Source organism: Melanerpes formicivorus, unplaced genomic scaffold (genome assembly GCF_026170545.1).
Source record: "Melanerpes formicivorus ecotype bairdi unplaced genomic scaffold, bMelFor1.0.p_v2 SCAF_23, whole genome shotgun sequence".
Taxonomy (NCBI): domain Eukaryota; kingdom Metazoa; phylum Chordata; class Aves; order Piciformes; family Picidae; genus Melanerpes; species Melanerpes formicivorus.
The window spans coordinates 10,170,271-10,189,565 of record NW_027142375.1 but is presented as its reverse complement, the minus strand read 5'-3'; the positions used below and the strand labels follow the sequence as shown (position 1 = coordinate 10,189,565).

The 19,295-nt window shown below is 43.4% G+C and overlaps 2 protein-coding genes across 3 annotated transcripts in view; one reads left to right on the top strand and one right to left on the bottom strand.

Moving 5' to 3' along the window:
• The window catches only part of ANKMY2 (ankyrin repeat and MYND domain containing 2), a 30,181-nt gene extending 24,669 nt beyond the window's left edge, over window positions 1-5,512 (bottom strand). The window contains exons 1-2 of the mRNA XM_068152488.1: window positions 5,298-5,512; window positions 2,055-2,119 (exon numbers count right to left, since the gene is read on the bottom strand). Of these exons, the coding sequence (XP_068008589.1) occupies window positions 2,055-2,119; window positions 5,298-5,364 (132 nt within the window). The 5' untranslated portion in view covers window positions 5,365-5,512. The remainder of the gene's footprint in view (window positions 1-2,054; window positions 2,120-5,297) is intronic.
• Window positions 5,513-5,809: 297 nt separating this feature from the next.
• Window positions 5,810-19,295, top strand: part of BZW2 (basic leucine zipper and W2 domains 2) — a 58,776-nt gene continuing 45,290 nt past the window's right edge. The window contains exon 1 of one of the 2 annotated variants that reach the window (XM_068152490.1): window positions 5,810-5,925. The gene's annotated coding sequence lies outside the window, so the exon portion shown is untranslated. The remainder of the gene's footprint in view (window positions 5,926-19,295) is intronic. The other variant, XM_068152491.1, reaches the window with a different exon arrangement.

Here is a 19,295-nt window from a genome sequence, read left to right as displayed (position 1 = left end):
ACTACCAACGAGGCAGGAGGAAACTTCCACAGCTAGAAAATCCACCTGCTTTCTCCAGACTGCCTTTCCATAATAATCTGCACCATTTTAGCCACACCCTGCAAAGGGATGGAGTAAATCAGCAAACTGCCAACACGAAGTCACAGCGCTATTTACTAGTCTCCTTTCCCAGGGGAAAGAAAAACCCTGAACACTTTCTTCCACACTACATTTCAAAACCAGCAGCCACTCCAGCTAAAACATGACCAAGAAAAAGTCTAAGAGGTGTGCCTTTGAAATACATGTGTGTATTTTGTCCATCTCTTTGTCCCAATACTGTGGGATACCTGAGCTTAAATTCCCTTTAAAGTTGCCAGAGTCAAATGATTAAGGTTTTGTGGAAGAGCTGTGTATTTCTTTGCTTTCATAAAGACAACAATTAAGCCAACATACCTTTCCTTTTTTCAACTACCTAAATCCATAAAGAAACAGCAGAAAAAAAAAATAGATTTGGTAAGAAAAGATGCTGGGGTAAAAACAGGGCTGTATCTGCTGGGTATCTAAAAAGCCTTCAGCATCTGTGAAACTAATTTGAATACATGGCTCTTACTCTGCTTTCAAGTGATCTGCTACTCCCAGTGGACCACTGCAGATAGGCAGAGGTGAAGGGTCAGTGAGTCTTGGCACGTGGGCAGGAAAAGCAAACAGACTTAGCTTTTTTTAATTGTTTTTTAATACATGTAACAGCAGGAGCAATGCTGAAATACTGTGTCAAGCTCATGCCCATATCTTTAAGGCCCCTCTTGAACACCTCCAGGGACGGTGACTCCACCACCTTCCTGGGCAGCACATTCCAATGATGAACGATTCGCTCGGTGAAGAACTTTCTCCTCACCTCAAGTCTAAACCTCCCCTGGTGCAGCTTGAGACTGTGTCCCCTTGTTCTGGTGCTGGTTGCCTGGGAGAAGAGACCAACCCCTTCCTGGCTACAACCACCTTTCAGGTAGTTGTAGACAGCAATGAGGTCACCCCTCAGCCTCCTCTTCTCCAGGCTAAACAATCCCAGCTCCCTCAGCCTCTCCTCATAGGGCTTGTGCTCAAGGCCTCTCCCCAGCCTTGTTGCCCTTCTCTGGACACATTCAAGTGTCTCAATGTCCTTCTTAGACTGAGGGGCCCAGAACTGGACACATCTAGGTAGTTAGAATATATGGTCAAGTAAAAAAAAAATTAAAGGGACATTTTATGTGTTTATTTCTTAAAACCAGGAGGTGCAGAATCTTAGTCTACTTCTGGATGCTATGGATTGTCCAGCTTGTGGAAATTACTAAACTGTGACTGCAAGTTTGCTGTACCACAAATAGAAAAGGGAATTACATTAAAATTGTGCTCATTCTCTGGATTCTCAGTGAAGAAAGTTATTCCTTTTTCTTCACTAGTTCATCAGCTACACTAAAATAAAAGCTTTTGAAATCCATACAATAAAGTACACTTGCAAATGTGCTTCCCTTCTCCACAAACTTCCTCCTATCTTCAGGTAGCACTTAAGGATTTTATCTTCTACTTTTCTATCACATTTGCCTCTTGCAAAACAAAGTGTGTTTTCTGCTTCTGACCCGGCTGGTCCCTCTCCAAGTATGTTTGTAGTTCTGCAAAAGCAAAGCTTTGACTGATGAGATGCAAGCATGAGATAGAGACAAGTAGTCTATACCCAAGCTGTCTGCTGCTATTTAAGCAGACGGACTACAGCTTGGTGGAGGTGGCAAGAAGTCTTGTCTCTTGCTGAGAGTTCATCCTACCTTACACCAGAATTCATGCTAGAACTTGAGAGATAATACAATCAGCACAGTACTTTAAGAAGCATTAATCTTTAAACTTAAAACATAAATAAGGACCTGTTCAAAATAAATTAAGAGCTGTTCAAAGGTTCATTATTCAGCTGCAGGCTGGAAATATCTTCAAAATAACTCTGATTTCCATGAAATCTGTGTAGAAATGTTATTAAATAAAAAGAAGACCTTCAGACCTAGTATTTTCCTTGCTAAACACAGCATAATGGTTGTACAGTGTCGCTGTACCTCATCCAAGCAATTGACACGGACATTCTTGCTGCCCAGTAGCCTCCCAGCCTCCTCGGTGTTTCCTTTAGTTAGAAAACAAAACAAGACACACAGAGAGAAAAACGATGGGTGAGAAAGTGAACACATTGAGAATTAAGAGGAAAAAAAATATCAGTTCCATTCCTAATTAGAATTAAAATCTCTGTAGATTAGTTACTTGGAATGCAGATAACCACCAATAAATCAAATACACTTAGCGAAGAGGCTTAGAGGTGAATAGTGTTCTGTTCTAAAAGCTAAAAGCCAAGAAGTCACAACATCAAAGAACAGCCTGAGAGCATGCACTAGAAGTAAACACCCATTTTTTGTAAGCAACACATTCAGGAACAGGACACGAATATGTCTGTTCATAACAGCACCAAAACAATTCTGAGTTAGTAAAATGATGTTGAGCATTTAAAAACATTCTGTACTTTGACCTATTTTGGAGCATCTCATGTTTAAAAGAGCTTATCCCACAAAAGAAAATTATCCAATTTGACTTTTCTGGTCTGACTGAAACATGCTTTATAGCTTACTCACATCTCCTTTCCCATTTAAATTTGAAATAAGCAAAACTCCACCTCCCAGGTCCACCTCGAATACTGAGTCCAGTTCTGGGCCCCTCAGTTTAGGAAAGATGTCGAGTTGCTGGAACATGTCCATAGAAGGGCAACAAAGCTGGGGAGTGGTTTGGAGCATAAGCCCTATGAGGAAGCTGGGGTTGCTTAGCCTGGAGAAGAGAAGGCTCAGAGGAGACCTCATTGTTCTCTACAACTACCTGAAGGGAGGTTGTAGCCAGGTGGGGTTGGTCTCTTCTCCCAGGCAACCAGCACCAGAACAAGAGGACACAGTCTCAAGCTGCGACAGGGGAGGTTTAGGCTGGATGTTAGGAAGTTCTTCACAGAAAGAGTGATTGGCCATTGGAATGTGCTGCACAGGGAGGTGGTGGAGTCACCATCACTGGAGGTGTTTAGGAAGAGACTGGATGAGGCACTTGGTGCCAGGGTTTAGTTGATTAGATGGTGCTGGGTGATAGGTTGGACATGGTAATCTCAAAGGCCTTTTCCAACTTAGTTAATTCTATTCCATTCTAAGTGGAAGGAATTTACTTTAGGTAATACAGAGGTGGGAAGGACATGGACTGATCATTAATATTTCTCAAATGCATAAGCAGACTACGCCTGAAAAAAAAAATCCAGGCAAGGAAAAGACAAACAGGCATAACTATTTTATTTGTCAGTTTGCTAAAAGAATCCCTCCAGTGAAGATACAGATCCTCATTTTAAAGACAGGCTTCATCTTCACCTTCACTAAATCACAAGGTGCTCTTCTAGCAAATTTCCAGCAAAGTATCTCTCCCAACTGCACATTTGGATCATTTTATTTCAACAAAAACCCCATTACAAATACCAGAAATAATTTCTTTTCATAAAGCTTTTGGTGTCACTTAACTAAAAAAGTCACCTCACACACTTGACAGGCCCAATAAAATACACTTACTGAGAGTCAGGGCACTGCCAACTAGCTTACTGCCCCAAACATAAATATTTTAAATATGAGGAACTTTGTCAGACTTGGAAGAGCTTTAAGAAGACTATCTCAGCAAAAGAACAAACATCAGAAAGAGCAAGTCTTCAAGGGGTGATCTTCAGAGTAAACTTTCACACAAGTAAAGCAAAGCAAAGTTGCATTTACAAGTTAAAATTCCTGTACAATAAGACACTGAAGGATTTCCAAGTAAGACACTACATGGAAAGAAGTCAGACTTGGCTAAAGCTTAAAGCTGGCAGCAGGCTGTGCATAATGGTGCCATGGTAGAGGGCTAAGGGACAGCAGGGAGAAGTTGAAAGAAAAAGAAGCTTTAGATTGGATAAGGACAAACATTTCCACTATGCACCCAGGCAGGCAGCAAAACAGGTTACCCAGAGACACCATGCTGTCTTCATCCTTGGAGGTTTTCAAGGCCTGATAGGATAAAGCCCTGAGCAATCTTGTTTTACCTCACAGATGACCTGCTTTGAGCAGCAGCTTGGCCTAGAGAACTCCTGAGGTCCTTTCCAACCCAAATTACCACATGACCTTAATCGTGAGTTAGATAAAGGTGTTTGATTAAAGTGAATCAAACTGACTTTGACCCACAATAAATTTATTGCTGACTGTCCTATGCACGCATCTTTGACACATCAAAACGTTTTGAGGTAATTGAGAATGAGGCCCCAAACCTACGAATAAAATGGGTTCAAACAGCCTCAAAAGTACATATAGATATGCACGGAGCATACCACGTGCTTTCAGCTTACCTCTAACTAACAATCCACACTCAATTTTCAAATACCCTTTGGAGTATAACCATTTAGACGGCTGGGAAATCGGTACTGGTGGACCATGAAACTCAACTGCTACAACAAGCCTTAAAGAAAGCCCCTCAGCAATAAGCATATGCACCACATAAACGTGGCAAAACTGCAACACTCACATAAAATGCAACATAAACCTCGAATGCTTAAGAGGTGTACAACACTCTGGACAAGCTCAACTTCTGTTCATTTAAGAACATCCTGTCTGCAAGGACATCCTGCTCTGGCAGAAGCACTGTAACAGGCTAAAGAACTGGATTATCCCCAGGAAAACATGTGCTTTTTTTCTGCAGAGCACAGCAACACGAGCCGTTAGATAAATGTCAGCGTACTTCACTAATATGGATACGCGTAGGAAGGAGGTAAGCTTTCCTTGGCAGAATTAAACCCGCAGAGTTGGGCCTCCTCAACCCGAACTGTGTAGCAATGCGTATCATGGAATTGTTAGGGTTGGAAGGGACCTCAAGGATCGTCTAGTTCCAACCCCCCGCCACGCCTGGCAAGCAGACCCCTTTGGGTAACATAGGCCGGCCCCACACAGGGCCGCAGCGAGAGAAGCGCACGCTCGCTGCCAGAGGCACAGCCGCCTTCTCTTCAGGGGAAAGTGCCAGCGCCCGGGGCCGAGGCGACAGCGCAGCCGGTAACGGCCGCCAGCGCTCTCGCCGAAGGGCCGCAGCCTGCCACCGGCCAACCGAAGCTGCGACACAACACGGCCCAGCACGCGGCAGGCGAGGACACAGCGCTGCACACCACCCGCCCAGCGCGGCGCGGGCGACAAAAAGGTGAAGGCGCCGGGGCCAGGCCTGCCGGGGCAGCACTACCGCCCGCCGCCGCGGAGGGGCGAGGACCAGGCCGGGCTCACCTGCGGCGATCACTCCCAGCAAATCCTTCTCCTCCGGACTCAGGTCACCTTTCCTTGGGGGAGCCATCACAGCCCCCTGCCTCCCGCAGACGGTAAGGCGAACTCGGGACGGTACCTCCCGACGAAACAAGCTCAGCCCGGTTGCAACGACAACCCAGGCCAGAGAACACCGCCCAGACACCCCCTACCCACGGCAAGCCTAGCGACACCCACCCCCACCCGGCTCCTCATGTCGACTTCCTCCCACTGCTCCGCCCTGCCGGGGCCGGGAGCGGGGTAAACCATTCCTGCCCAGGCGTGGGGGAATTGGGTGCCGATTGTCCCGCTTCACCGACTTCCCAGCTCGGTGCTGCTGGACAGAAAGAGTTTTTTTCCTCTGTTGCCCTAACTTTGAAGTGAAGAAACGGATTTTGCTTTCATTTCACCCCTATTTTCTGACTTCCCTGAGGCTCCTCCTCCGTGCCCCCCCGGGGAGGTGGCGGGATTGGTGCAGCCGGGCGGAGGAGGCGGCCGCAGAGGCGCCCGTGTGTCAATGTGTCCGTCCTTCACTCCTCCATTGTTTGCTGCTGCCTTCGTCGCCGTTGCCGCGCCTGTCCTCCCCTCCCCGGACCGCGCAACCACCTGACAGGTGCGGCAAGCGAGCAGGCGCCTCTCACGACCTGGCCGCTTCGCCCCGCGGAGAGCGCGGCCGCTGTCGGGCGGGAGCGGCGCCTCACCTCCGCAGCGGGGCTGCCCTGGCGGGCGGCATCCGTGGGCTGCTGCGGGGCAGCACCGGGCGGGCGAGGCGCGGGGCCTTCTGCACGGCGGCCATCGCGGGTCCGGGCATGAGATGCCCGCAGAGGAAGCCGGCGCTTGGAAATGCCGCCGTGCACTGGTTTGCTCTCCCCGGCCACCCTCGTCTCCCCGACCGCAACGAGGGCCGAGTGCCTGGGCGTCAGCTGCGGGCACGGGAAGCCCCGAGGTCCCTGGAACGGGTGGCGGTGCGGGCTGGTACCCGGCGCTGGCTAGCCAGCCCTGGTGCCCTGCAGCCCGTGCTTCTGGGAGAGCTGCCTTGCCTTTCTTTGGCATCGGTTTGTGGGGTGGGTTTTTGGTAGGCAGGAAAAGCTGTTTGTTCGGCTACAGTGGCCGAATAAAGCCCTGTTTGTGTCACGGCGTTGTGTCTCCAAAAGGAAACAGACTTTGATGGATTGGGAGGGGAAATAGCGCATTTGGAGTGTAGAGAATGGTGCCTTTTGTTAGCGCCTTTCTAAAATTAAACCGTCGGTGGAAAAATGATCTTTGTTACGGCTCCAACTTTCCACTCCTCCAGCTGAAGCTCTGTAGGCACAGGGATGATCTTACAGATCCCCAGCAAGGAAGGGAGGCAGAGGTTTAACATCCTTGATTTCTGCATGTGCTTGCACGAGAGGGATAAGCAGAGCCATAGTACTTGGTGCTGACTGTGTACCTTCCTTTGTCTTGTTCTTCAGTGGTTTGGGATTCTTTTTCTTCTTGGTATCTTTTTACAAGGAAGGTATTTTTTCCTGTAACTGATTTTTTTAAGGCATAGGTTTATTAGAAAACTGATTTCTTTGCTTAGTACTCACAGGTACTTAAGGCTGCTGATGTGTTGGAATCGCTCTCTCATACCAGCCTTATTCTCTAGTTTCACGTTTGTCAGTTTCATGACTGACTTTCAGGAATGATGAAGTACTGTTTTTTCGCTTCCTGGTTCCATGAATGTAGCGTATCTTCGGAACGATTTGAGTACGAAACCGAACTGTGATACGTTTTTAGTTAAATAAACCAGCAAACTTTGTCTGGTTTCCTGATTTTAAAAAATCAGGGCAGCAGCAGGGTTGTGCCACAGTATAGTTTAACTTGAGTCAACAAGTGTAAACTAGATCAATTGCTTTGGACTTCAGATGATAACAAATTCCAATGACTTTGTTTGTTTGTTTTCTGGAACACCAGCAATGCCTTGAAGGAAATACCCTTAAATATTTATTTATTTATTTTCTGATCCGGAAAGAGACCCCCGTGTAGCGCTAACAGAAGTCTGCTACTGGCTTAACCATGCAGGCTGAAATTAGGGCTTAAGTGGTCTTTTGTTCGTTCACTGCAGGGTGTGAATTTTACCTGCTGTGAACAAATTTTCTGATGCTATAATATGCTGCTAATCTCTATAGCACTATTAAATAACAAGAGGCTACTGGCTTCTTTACATATTGAAAAAAAACCTGTTAGGCATTCAGTGTTCAAAAGTCCGCATATTGCATTCCTTTTTTTAAATGTGAGACTGTCAGTACTGTCACTGCACCCTAGTTCACAGAGTGAACAGCCAAACACAATTTTTCCTTGGCAGCTTCACTGGAGCTCACTTGGTGACTAAGGCTACAGGAGTGCTCCATCTGCAAGGGTAATAAATACTTGAACACCAGTTAAAAATGTTTCTTACTCTTGTCTGTGAAAGTCTTCTCTATGACCTTCAGCCCTGTAGCATGTGGATGCTTCATAGTCTTTGGTTTATTGCTGTGAGTTGTGATGAGGTAATGCAGTGGTGTTGCATCCATTTTATGTATGGAACTGAAGGATGGAGCCAGCAAATGATTTTTCCAAAGCAGTGTAGGGAGCCTGTGTCAGGGCAGGGAATGTGAAAATGCAGGTTCTGTACCTTTGTGTCTTGCCCTTCAATGCATTTTTTTTAATCTACTGTATATGTTTGTTTCATATAATTAGGTTGTGGATATTGCTCTATGGTAATTAGTAATTTAAGTTCAGGGTGTTACAGCAGGAGAAGGAAATGTTTGCTTCACTGTCTCAATATATAGTTTAGATCTCAAATGATAAGTATTACATATGTATATATAAAAAATATCCTTGTTTGCTCTTCAGGTGATACCTCTGGTGCTTTTGACTTGCGAAGCAGATACCAGAAGGTACCATTTTTCCCTTGGGGCTTGCTGGTTTTAGTGTGTAGGTGTGCTTATGGGAATTTATGATGGCTGTAGTAATGGATGTGTAGGTGATCCTAAACACCTGATGCTTTTTGCAGTTGTTGAGAGCGAGATTTGTGCGAGAAAATAACAAGGATTTCTTCAGCTGAGTAACATTGACTTTTGGTGACTGTAAAAATAAACTTCTTGGGTCAAGCTAGGGGAGAGGATAGTGCCTTATGCCTTAGAGAGTTCACCACAAAACTCTGTCTTTGAATATGGAAGAGTGGAAAAGGAAATGCTGAACTGGTTCCAAGCTGTTTTCTCTCAAATGAGTAACCTTTACTTTATGTCTTAGAGGCTTGGTTGAATTATGGCAGTGTACTCTGCTGCTCTGCTAATGATAGCATGGGTCAAAGATCTTTCTGTGTCTGAGCTTGGCATGATCCGAAGTTTGGTCTGATCCACTACATTTTAGCTAGAGAAAAATAGAAGAATAGTCCAAGGAAGTACTGATTTTCCTATGACTTACTCTCCTAGCTCCCATCTCTCTGGCTCATTGCTGAGGACTTCCTCAGCATAAAGTGGTGTCTTTGTATTTGGCTTTGTATTTGATAGGCTGTGGTGGTTATTTTGACTGTATGTAAACATTGTGCCTGCAGCATCCTGTGATTATAACTTTCACAGCTGCTCAAAAAAACCCAACCCTCTTCTGAGTTGTTTTTGAACCTGCCATTTCATGGTTTCATTTGATTCCCCACCCTCAGCCCTCAGTTCCTGTTTTAGGAGACAATGCGGTGGGTTTTTTGTAGGCAGGAAAAGCCTGGATGTGCTGTCATGCCTCTACAGACCTGTGTTATCCCCTGTCACTGTCTCTTTGGCAGGCTGAAATCTTAGGTCTGTCTAGTGGTTCCTATAAAAAAGCCATTTCATATGGTTCTCTAGTGTGTTTTGGCAAAATGTGTTTTTGTCAAATTCAAGAATTCTTATGTCAGTGTTGCACATAAGGCTGTAGGCTGTCACCTATATCTGTCTTGCTGCCTGAGCCTACAGATAAAGTAATTCTGGGATCTCTGGTGCATTAAATGCCACCTGAGAATAGCTGTGGGCAACAACTCATAAGATTGTGGATTTTATTTCTGATACTCTGTCTTTTTCCATGTTATCCATTTTTGATTAAATATTAGTTCTCCCCTCAACACAGCAGTATGTACTTGTTAATTTAATATAGTAGTTATCCATTCAAAGACAACTAAAATTCTTGACAATCACTCAGGGGTAACCATGGTGTATGAAAGGAAAATTGGCAGATTGAAGAAAATGTATTGCTTCTCCCTAGAGAGAAGTCAGTGGAAAGCAGTAATATTCCAACAAAGCCTGAAAACACTTTTGAACTTCTTGTACCATACTTCTTAAATCTAGCTGCAGATCTTGCAAGAGACTGCAAAAGTCAAAATAAAAGCTATTCCAAAACCAAAAGCAAAATAAAGAGTCCAGTGACCAAGGGAATGGGTACAATGGTGTAGTGGCCACATTTATGGCGCCATAGTGCTCGTCAGGATTTTTATATGCTGTAAAGCTGAGAGCAGAACGAAACACTAGAGCTTCAGGGTTTAATAGCTTTGGTGTTCTATAAAGTGTGGTTGTATAGTGCAGACACAATAAAGGGAAATCATGTGGTTGTATAGTGCAGGCACAATAAAGGGAAATCATGTGTTTGTGACATATGGGTGGTCCAACTTGGATCACAGTTTTGCAGTAGGGTTGGGTAAGTACAAATGGCAGCTTGTGTAGATCAGATTCCAAGTCTAGGATGTGCTTGGTGCATGCTTCCTAGGTGAAGGGAAAGTAAGAGGTAAGCTGAAATTAAGAGATGAGTCAGTCCAGAAACTGGGTAGTAGTTGATGCACATGGTAAAAGCTTTATTTTTTTTTTAAATGCTTTTTTCCAGTCCTATTCCCACTCCATCTTGAAATGTGCTTTTATCACCAAGTATGGTTTTAGGTAGTTAGAAAAAAAAAATCCTCATATTTTCCATATAAAAATTGAATAATCTTTTGCTAAGATCTGACTTCAGGAGAAACCAAAATACATGAAAATATTTCCAGTAGTAATTCCTACTGTAGTAGGGACTTTATGGGAACTGTTGGTATGCATCTAACAGCTTTTGAAAGGAAAAAGACTCTTTTTTCCTGGCACAGAACCTGTAGGGTTTTCCGTACAAATGTTCAAGTTCACCAAGTACTTTGTTCATAGGCATGTTTTGGAGTCTTGCATCAGGAGTTGCTCTGAAAAATTGGAGTTATTCTTATGTCAGATGGAGAAGTTTCATATAGAGATTGCTTGCAATTATTGCAGGGTCATAGTAGTGGATGAAGATTATTGCTTCTAGTCAGGCTGTAAGAGGGATGGATTACCTCTGGAGAGAATTAGACTTGGGTACAGATGGGTCAGGCAAGGAAAATGCTAGACATTGTCTGGGACAGGGAGGTTGGGCAGGGACACAGGAAGGAAGCATCTTCTGTGATGTCTTGAATCCCAGCGAGTTACACCCTTCTACAACCCCTTCAACTATTGAAGGCAGAACAATTAAATATGGCTTTGGGGTTGTACTTCATTGTAATAACCACTATTTGATGTGTTTTCCTTGCATGTGTTTTCATGCAGAAAAAAAATCTAAGCAATTCAACAGTTTGTAATTTGCAAGCATAAGTGACCTTTTCATTTGAAGTTTTATTTCCAAAATTAAAATCCTCTACTTCTCTAGACATGTTTTAAGAAGGAAAATTCCCTCAGTGCATTCAGGTTACACATTAGCCATTTTTCTTCTGGTAAGGCACAGGAGTGAAACCTTAGGAACATGTGGCTGAGCATTAGCAGGTACAGGGCTTGTCATTTATTTTCACAACTGGTTTGTGCCATGAGTAACAGAAAATTAGAAAACCCAAGCATGTTACTTGTTTTAAATGCTCAAGAAGTTTTTAAATACCCTTTAAAAAGAAGAGGGGATGGTAAGTTTCTTTTCAGTCTACAACCTAATCTGTCTGTGCTGATATTGGTATGAATTTGGTTAGAGCCCTGTGGTGGTTTTGTCCTGTTTCTGCACTTCTCTGAGGTTAGTGCTGAGGCATGTGCTGTGAAATTTCATCTCTCTTCATCTGCTTTGACTATATTATCTTAATGCATGATTTGGTGTGACACAGACCTCATGATCCCCAAACCATCAGCCAGTGCTGTGGAAGCTTGGTGTTGTGCTGTTGAATCCCGTTTTCTGTCTCAGAGGTGTTTGTTCCCAACGTTCTATGGCAAGAAGAGGCCCCAGTCAGCAGGTTATCAGTGCCATGTGAATCCTTGAGATTCACCATTCTAGTGCATCAGTCTCAGCTCCCTTGCTAGCACAGGGAAATGCCTACTTCTCCTGTGCTGAAGTACATGGATGAGGTTTTTTGGTATTTTTGGGGTTGGGCTCTTTGTTTTGCAGAACATTGTTAGAAGACTTTTCCTTTACTTAGAGAAAGGAAAACAATTTACTCTTTCAAAGGATCCAAAGAAAGGGCTCTGTATTTTCAGCTGGTTTATTCCTCTTAAAATGTTTACTGGTGTGTCCTGAGAAGTGCCTTCTTCCCAGTGTGTCCTGCCCATCAGTATGTCAATTTATTTGCACTGCTGTTGTGCTGCCATGATCCTCTGCTGAGATAGTGGACCGGTTGTTTTGTGACCTACACTGCCAAATCATAAAGGCCTCAGACCCTCAGGTCCCTCCTGTGATGAAGTTGTGTAATTCTTCAACTTTTGTCTGTAAGCAGTGGTCCACCACCCTGAAGCCAAATGTGTTAAGCCAAAGCATCTCATGGGTGTTTGATGCTAGGATTAGTTCACTAGCTTGGTGCCCTCCTGGAGCTGTTTGTTTCCTGGGTTATAGGAAGGCCTGATTTGTTACCTGCTTCCTTCCTCTTGTCTTGTCAGTTTAAACAGTTGTTGACCTTTTCAGTCTGACCTGGTAGCTGCTGCAAATGCAGTGTTAGTGGGGTATGAGGGGTTTGAAGCTGAGGGAGAGCAAGGTGTCCCTACTGAGGAAAAGGGCACTGTCTTCCTAAAGCAGTCTAAGATGTTCTCCATTTATCCTTTTCTACATCCTTGTCACTGTTTTTTTTCTTTTTAATCCCAGTATAAATTATTCAGTTCCTGTTAACAACTACACTGTTGGATTAATGAATAGCTGCCTTAATTAGTGTTCTCAACAATAGATTAATGAAGGTTCATATCAACATATTTTTAATTGGAAATACCAACTCTGGTTTTACAGCATCATCAAGAATACAGGAAAAATGCCACCTATTGTAAAGCCCCTGATTGAAAGTTATATTGAGTAGATTATTCCTTAAATAACAAATTTAGATTGGCATTTCTGCTACCTTTTCATTCTCTCATATGCCAGGTTTGCTAGTTCTTCAACCTTAGAGAGCATATCAAACCAGGCAGAGTAACATTCAGGATACAAATGTGTTGTTCTGCATGGGCTCCAACAGTCAGTTCATGGACTTTGAGAGTTTGGCTGAAGTGATTTATATTTTGGGGTTCAGCATCAGTTCATTTCTTTGAATTAGGATTTTAATAGTTTTTTTCTTCATTGCTTAAAACCAGGAGCTGCTTTTTCTTCTATTGAAGAGCTTCTGTGTCTTTCAAAAAGACAGGAGGTGTACCCCTGTATGGTATATACCCCTTTTTTGGCTAAAAGTTAATGTAGAATTCTTTTCTAGGTCCACGTTCAAGAGCCCTAGGTTAGCTGGTATGCCTTTATAAAGTCCTCAGAGAAACCAGCCAAGCCTTTTGTTGTTTCCCAATACAGAAAAATCCCCAACATAAATTCTTTCAGCTGTCTTGTTAATATATCTTTTAAATTTGTCACATCTTTCATCCTCATAAGAAGGATTTTAGTGGTGTTATTACTCTGCTGTGTGTACATACGTGTGCATACACCAACAGATATGCATGCTGTGGAATCTTTGTTAGTTTATCTACAGAAGTAGGTTGCTGGTATTGCTCTTTCCAGTGCATGAGCAATGATGCCATAAACAAAAAAAAAACCCAGATTTCCCTATTAATAGTGTCGAATAGAATAGAATAAACCAGGTTGGAAGAGACCTTCAAGATCATCGCGTCCATGCTATCAACTAATCCAACACCACCTAATCAACTAAACCATGGCACCAAGCCACCCCATCAAGTCTCCTCCTGAACACCTCCATTGATGGTGACTCTACCACCTCCTTGGGCAGCCCATTCCAATGGGCAATCACTCTTTCTGTATAGAACTTCTTCCTAACATCCAGCCTAAACCTCCCCTGGCGCAGCCTGAGACTGTGTCCTATTGTTCTGGTGCTGGCTGCCTGGGAGAAGAGACCAACCTCTGCCTGGCTACAACTTCCCTTCAGGTAGTTGTAGAGAGCAATAAGGTCACCCCTGAGTCTCCTCTGCTCCAGGCTAAGCAACCCCAGCTCCCTCAGCCTCTCCTCATAGGGCTTGTGTTTCAAACCTCTCACCAACTTTGTTGCCCTTCTCTGGACACGTTCCAGCAAGTCAACATCTTTCCTAAACTGAGTGGCCCTGAACTGGACACAGTACTCGAGGTGTGGCCTAATAAGTGCAGAGTACAGGGGGAGAATGACCTCCCTGCTCCTGCTGGCCACACTGTTCCTGATGCAGGCCAGGATACCATTGGCCCTCTTGGCTGCCTGGGCACACTGCAGGCTCATGTTCAGCCTACCATCAACCAGTAACCCCAGGTCCCTCTCTGCCTGGCCGCTCTCCAGCCACTCTGACCCCAGCCTGTAGCACTGCATGGGGTTGCTGTGGCCAATGTGCAGAACCCGGCACTTGAATGTGTTAAATCTCATGCCGTTGGACTCTGCCCATCTGTCCAGCCTGTCGAGGTCCCTCTGCAGAGCCTCTCTACCCTCTAGCAGATCAACTCCTGCCCCCAGCTTGGTGTCGTCAGCAAATTTACTGATGATGGACTCAATGCCCTCATCCAGATCATCAATAAAGATGTTAAAGAACACCATTGTGCTGTGCTGACATTGACACGGGCCATGCAACTGCAAAGCAGATATCTGCTTCTTCTGCTGAAGGAAGCCCGGCTGGTTGCCCTAGTGATTTCATTAATTATTTTTTTCCCCTCTCTTTTAAAAAGATACTCAACATTTGCTACTTTGAAATCCATAACTCCTGCAGTAATGCTTTGCTTCAGAAACTGGGTTGAGTGTGGGTGGGTTGTTGTGGTGTGACACTGCGCCTATTCTCTCAGCGTATTTGTGGTGTGTTGGATGTCGTAACTTCTCAGCCAACAATGGAAGTTGTGTGAATCATTTCAGAAAAATAAACAAGCAGATCTGCTGAATTAACTATAGAACTGGATAATATGCCACTAGTAATTGTCCTATTGTTAGTTTTGGGTGTGTAATTAAACTCTTCATTCTGGCTGAGATGTTTTTAGGTGTTACTGAGCTATAGGCTTTAGAACACGTTGCCAGTCTGCAGGTGTGAATTTCTGTTGTAGAAGCTGATGGAGGGAGCTTGATCTAGTTGAAATATATATAAAATGCCTAAAGCTGAATCTGTGAAGCTGTCCACAAGAGACTCTCTTAAGATCTCACCCTAAGATGGCTAAGAGGAGGATTTTAGATAAAGTGCTTTCTAGAAATGGGAAGGGATCACAGGGTCAGGCTTAGGCATCTCTTGTCATTAATTTTTAAACTTAGGTCAAATACACACCATTTTGGAGTTCTAAGAGTTAGCTGTTTAGTCAAGAAGAGTGGATGTTGGTTGTAGCTTAGCTGATTGCCTTCTGAAATGAGGCAGGGATCCTTACAACCAATAGGATCAATTAAATTGGGGGGTTTTGCCTTGAAATGAGCTGATCAGCCTCATTTCCAGTGTGTGGGCATGAAGCACTTCAGGAGCTGCTCCAGTGTGTAAATGCAACTGCCCCTGGCTGTGTTTTGCTCCCTCCATGACGGAGTGAGGTGAAATATTTCGTACCTGCTCTGGTCTACATCTGGGTGAAACAGTTGTGTCTTCCTCAGTAAATTCTACCAGCTCTTTCTAATGTGACTATGCTGTTAGCATGTGCTGTTAATGCTGGAAAATAGATACAAATTGGTGAAGCAACAGTCTGATTATACTTTTTTTCTAGCTTGGGTAATTTATACTGCTGCTTTATCTGACTTCTCTCCATGGCAGTGTTTCTTAGTTCTGAGGTTCTGGCCACCTGTGTATATAAATATATTTTAGACAACTGAGTTTTCATCTGATTGCAAATTTGATCAAAATTGCTTATAAATACATCTTTTTGATGAGCAGCACAGTTTGCATTCATAGTGTTCATAATAGCCATTGCTTGCAATGCTCTATTTATAGATAGAATTGAATTCTTCTGGTTAATTTGATGGGCTTTAAAGTCTTCTGAATCTGGATTGCCAGCAAAGACATACTCTTGGCTTTATGCAATTATATTTTCAGATAAGCGTTGCATGCTTCTTGAAAGAAGCAACCTAAAGTCCTCCTATAAAAATAGTAACAGAGCATACTGACACAGACTTGTCATCTTGGGATTTTTGTTCACTTCTCCTCCTCACCTGGCCTTAACAGAATTGCCACTCAGCTCTCAGTGCTGTTGTCATAGTACTCTTAAGCGGAGTATGCTGTCATGGGTGAGTAATGCTTGTCTTGTACATTTGTGGATTTAAGAGACAGGCTTTCTGGAAGCACAGAGTGAGAAGGAGCTATGTGGGTTACATGATGATTGTGTTACTTGACCACAAAGCTTGACTTACTGGGAGAAATTTGCCTCTGGTCTAGAGTCTGGGGTATGACAGCAACCTGCAGAGTTGTGTAGGTGTCAAAAAAGACCAATCTAACAAACCAAAGCCACCTCCACCACCCCCCATTAAAAAACCAAACCCAAAAAAACCCACAACCAAACAAGATGTTGTACCATCACTGTGTTTAATATCTCATAATAGACTCTCCCATGAATTCACCTAAGAGCGTTCAGGCTTCTGCACAGAGGTGAGGAGATGCCTTTCTGAAGTAAGACTGAGAGCACTGGTAGGATGGCAAGTGTGTGCCTCTTCTCTGCATGTTCAGTCTGCAATAGCTATTTTTCTGACTCACCCAGGATAATAACTGATTGTTTAGGCACCCCATGGCATAAACTATTGGGTGGGTTTTGTTGGTTTTTTTTTCCCCAACACCCAACCCGTGTATGTGAATCAATATCTGTTGCCATAGAATTGCCTTGGCCTGGTCTGAGAGGACTTGTATCCATCACTGCCTAGAAAAGAACAGTTAGCAGGTTGAAGCAATCCTGGCATTGAATTCTTTTATACCATACCCCAAGAATTTGTTCACCAAAACTAATGTATTCTGTTAAAATGTTCACCCAGCTCTGAAGAGCAGGAGAAATCTTCAGGGAACACAGGACTGCTTTTTGGATGCAGGGTGATAGAAGTCAGTTATGGCCTCCCTTTCGATCCAAGTGAATGCTGCTAACAGCGTAATCAGTATTAGCTGGTATGTTTGGAATAGCTGACATGGTGCAAAGCTTTGTGCCTTTCCAGTGCTGGCTCTTTGTGCCATCTCTTTTTAGTCAGAAATACCCAAATTCAAGTATCTGGAAGCTGATTCGCTTTCCTGTCATGTGTTAACTTGATGAACTCCTTTCCCTTGCACATGCTTTGAAGAAATAATTAGGGAGTTCTAAGTTAAAACTTGCTTTTCTGCTTACAGCAGTTGTTGTTCCATTATAGCCAAGGCCTTCACTGCTTGCAAGTGTGTGGGAAGTGCTGGCTATTAATACATCCCTCCTCAGATTACTGTTCTTAGTTCATGGAATAATAAACTGTCAGCAATGGAGGGGCACTGCTTGCTCGAGAATGCACACTTCATTTTTTAATTTATTATCCTTAAGCTTAGCCTTTGTAATTTTGAAGACAGCTCATGGCTTTTGAGAAGCTGCAGCACTGTATCCTGGAGACACTGGCTTTTTCAGCTGCTGCTCAGGGCTTTGAGGTAGCAAGAAAAGTGGCAGCGGGACCTCTTTAGATTTTGTTGTAAAAACTTTCAGTGGGCTGATAGGTTAAAAAAAGAGAAACAGAGTAAACTCTGCACAGAGGAGTGATGCACTACAGGATAAAGCTGCTCTCCCTGCACTGGCCTTCAGTAGTGAGCTGGTTTGTTGTCTTTGACAGACTTCACTGTTAGGAATTGGTAATCTTTTTATAAAACACATTTTCTTTCAGGTAGTTGCATTTATTGGTTTATTGAAGACCTGGTTCATGGAACAGTATAGAGTATGTCCATTCATGATTTCTTCCAGGTGTACTGTGAGCAGTGGCTGGTACAACTGTCTCTGCCAAACATTACTGAAGGATTGAGCTAAATTGCAACAGTATCTTTAAAGTAGGTTTTTTGCAGAATTTCAGCTACACCATTTTCCTTTAGCAATGTCATCCTTTACAGCAGTTGCTGCGATGGCTTTATTTTTCAGGATAAACAACACATCCAGTGTCCTGAATTCAAGAATCCTGTTCTAACACATACAGTCCGTAGAAGCTGGTGTCTTGCATAAAAGAAAAAAGCCTTGCCGTCTTTGAAAGAGTCTTCTCCTTGTTTTCTAAGCTTACCTGACTCTGATCTCTGCTGATCCTTTTTATCCCCTTCTAAGAGGTTTTCCTGCTGGCAAAGCAAGCAGGCTTGGAGTTGGATGACTAGTCATCACCTTAAAATGAATGTTAATTGGGCATGAACCGATCTGTAGCAATACACCGTTTCCATTATCTCAGGGTACTCCAGTTAGAAGCTCAACAACCTAAGAGAGCTCTCAAGAGTGAGGAAAGCTCATACTAATATCCTGTCCTTGAAGAGTTGTATCTAATTCCTCCTCCTAGTTTCTCAAAGAAACCTTTTTTATCAAAAGATGACTTTTAATGTGTGTCAGCTTAAGTGTATGACTTTATTTTCTTGACTTGTATTTTCACCTGTCAATGATTAGGCATTTTTTTCTGGTTCTTTTTTTTTTTTTGTTTCTACTGACTGCCATGAGTTAGGCATTTTCCACATGGCTGCTGATTACAAGACACAAATCCATTGCCCCAGTGGTTCACTTTACAGTGCTCTTGACCTTATGAAGTGCATCTGGAGTGCTTTGGTCATGAGAGGTTTCTCTCTTGTTATTATCATCTTATTCAGCTGAGCTGCCTCTGTAGACATTCGTGGTTAGTGACCTAAAAAAGACCTGCTCTTCTGAAATGCACACAGTGAGCTGGGTCTCTAATGCAGTGTATGATTGTCCATTAATTGGTAGCTGTAGGGATTTTGACTGTTTTTCAAGAATCATCTTCCTCTGCATCCCAGTTTAGCAATTAGGTGATTGAGATTTATGGAACAAATTTTGAGTTTGTCTTCTCATTTTCTTTTTCTGGCTGGGTTTACTTAGTTCTCAGCTGGATAACTCCTCACAGGTTTCACAATTCTTGGCTGGAGAGTCTTGCATGAGCACCATTTTTAATTTTCTCGTAGATGTGTGGTAAGTTTCGTTTTCTTCTGGTATTTGTTTGTACTTGCTGCAGAATGAAACCAGTCCCATGTGTTTGATCTCTTTGTTTTCTCTCTCCCACTAGGCATACTAATAAAAGAGAGGTACTTCTATTGGAGTGGACACTTACTCTTTATTGTGGAAAAAAGCTGTTCTGTAATTAGAAAAAAAAAGAAAAAGGTGCCTTAAGAGTTTCTGGAAGGCTATTCAAGGAAAGACAGGGTGTTCAGTATGTTAAAAACTTGCTGTGACACTGTCTTAAGATACTACACGTGGTAGATACAGATGACTAGGGCATGCTTCCAAGTATGAAATTCAAAGGTTGGGATCTAGTTGCTTCATGTACTGAAATGTCCTCAGCAAAATGAATCCATTACAGAATATTTATTTTTCAGCAGTAAGCATGTGGTGAGACCCCACCTGGAGTACTGCGTTCAGTTCTGGAGCCCCTATTACAAGAGGGATATGGAGGTGCTGGAATGGGTC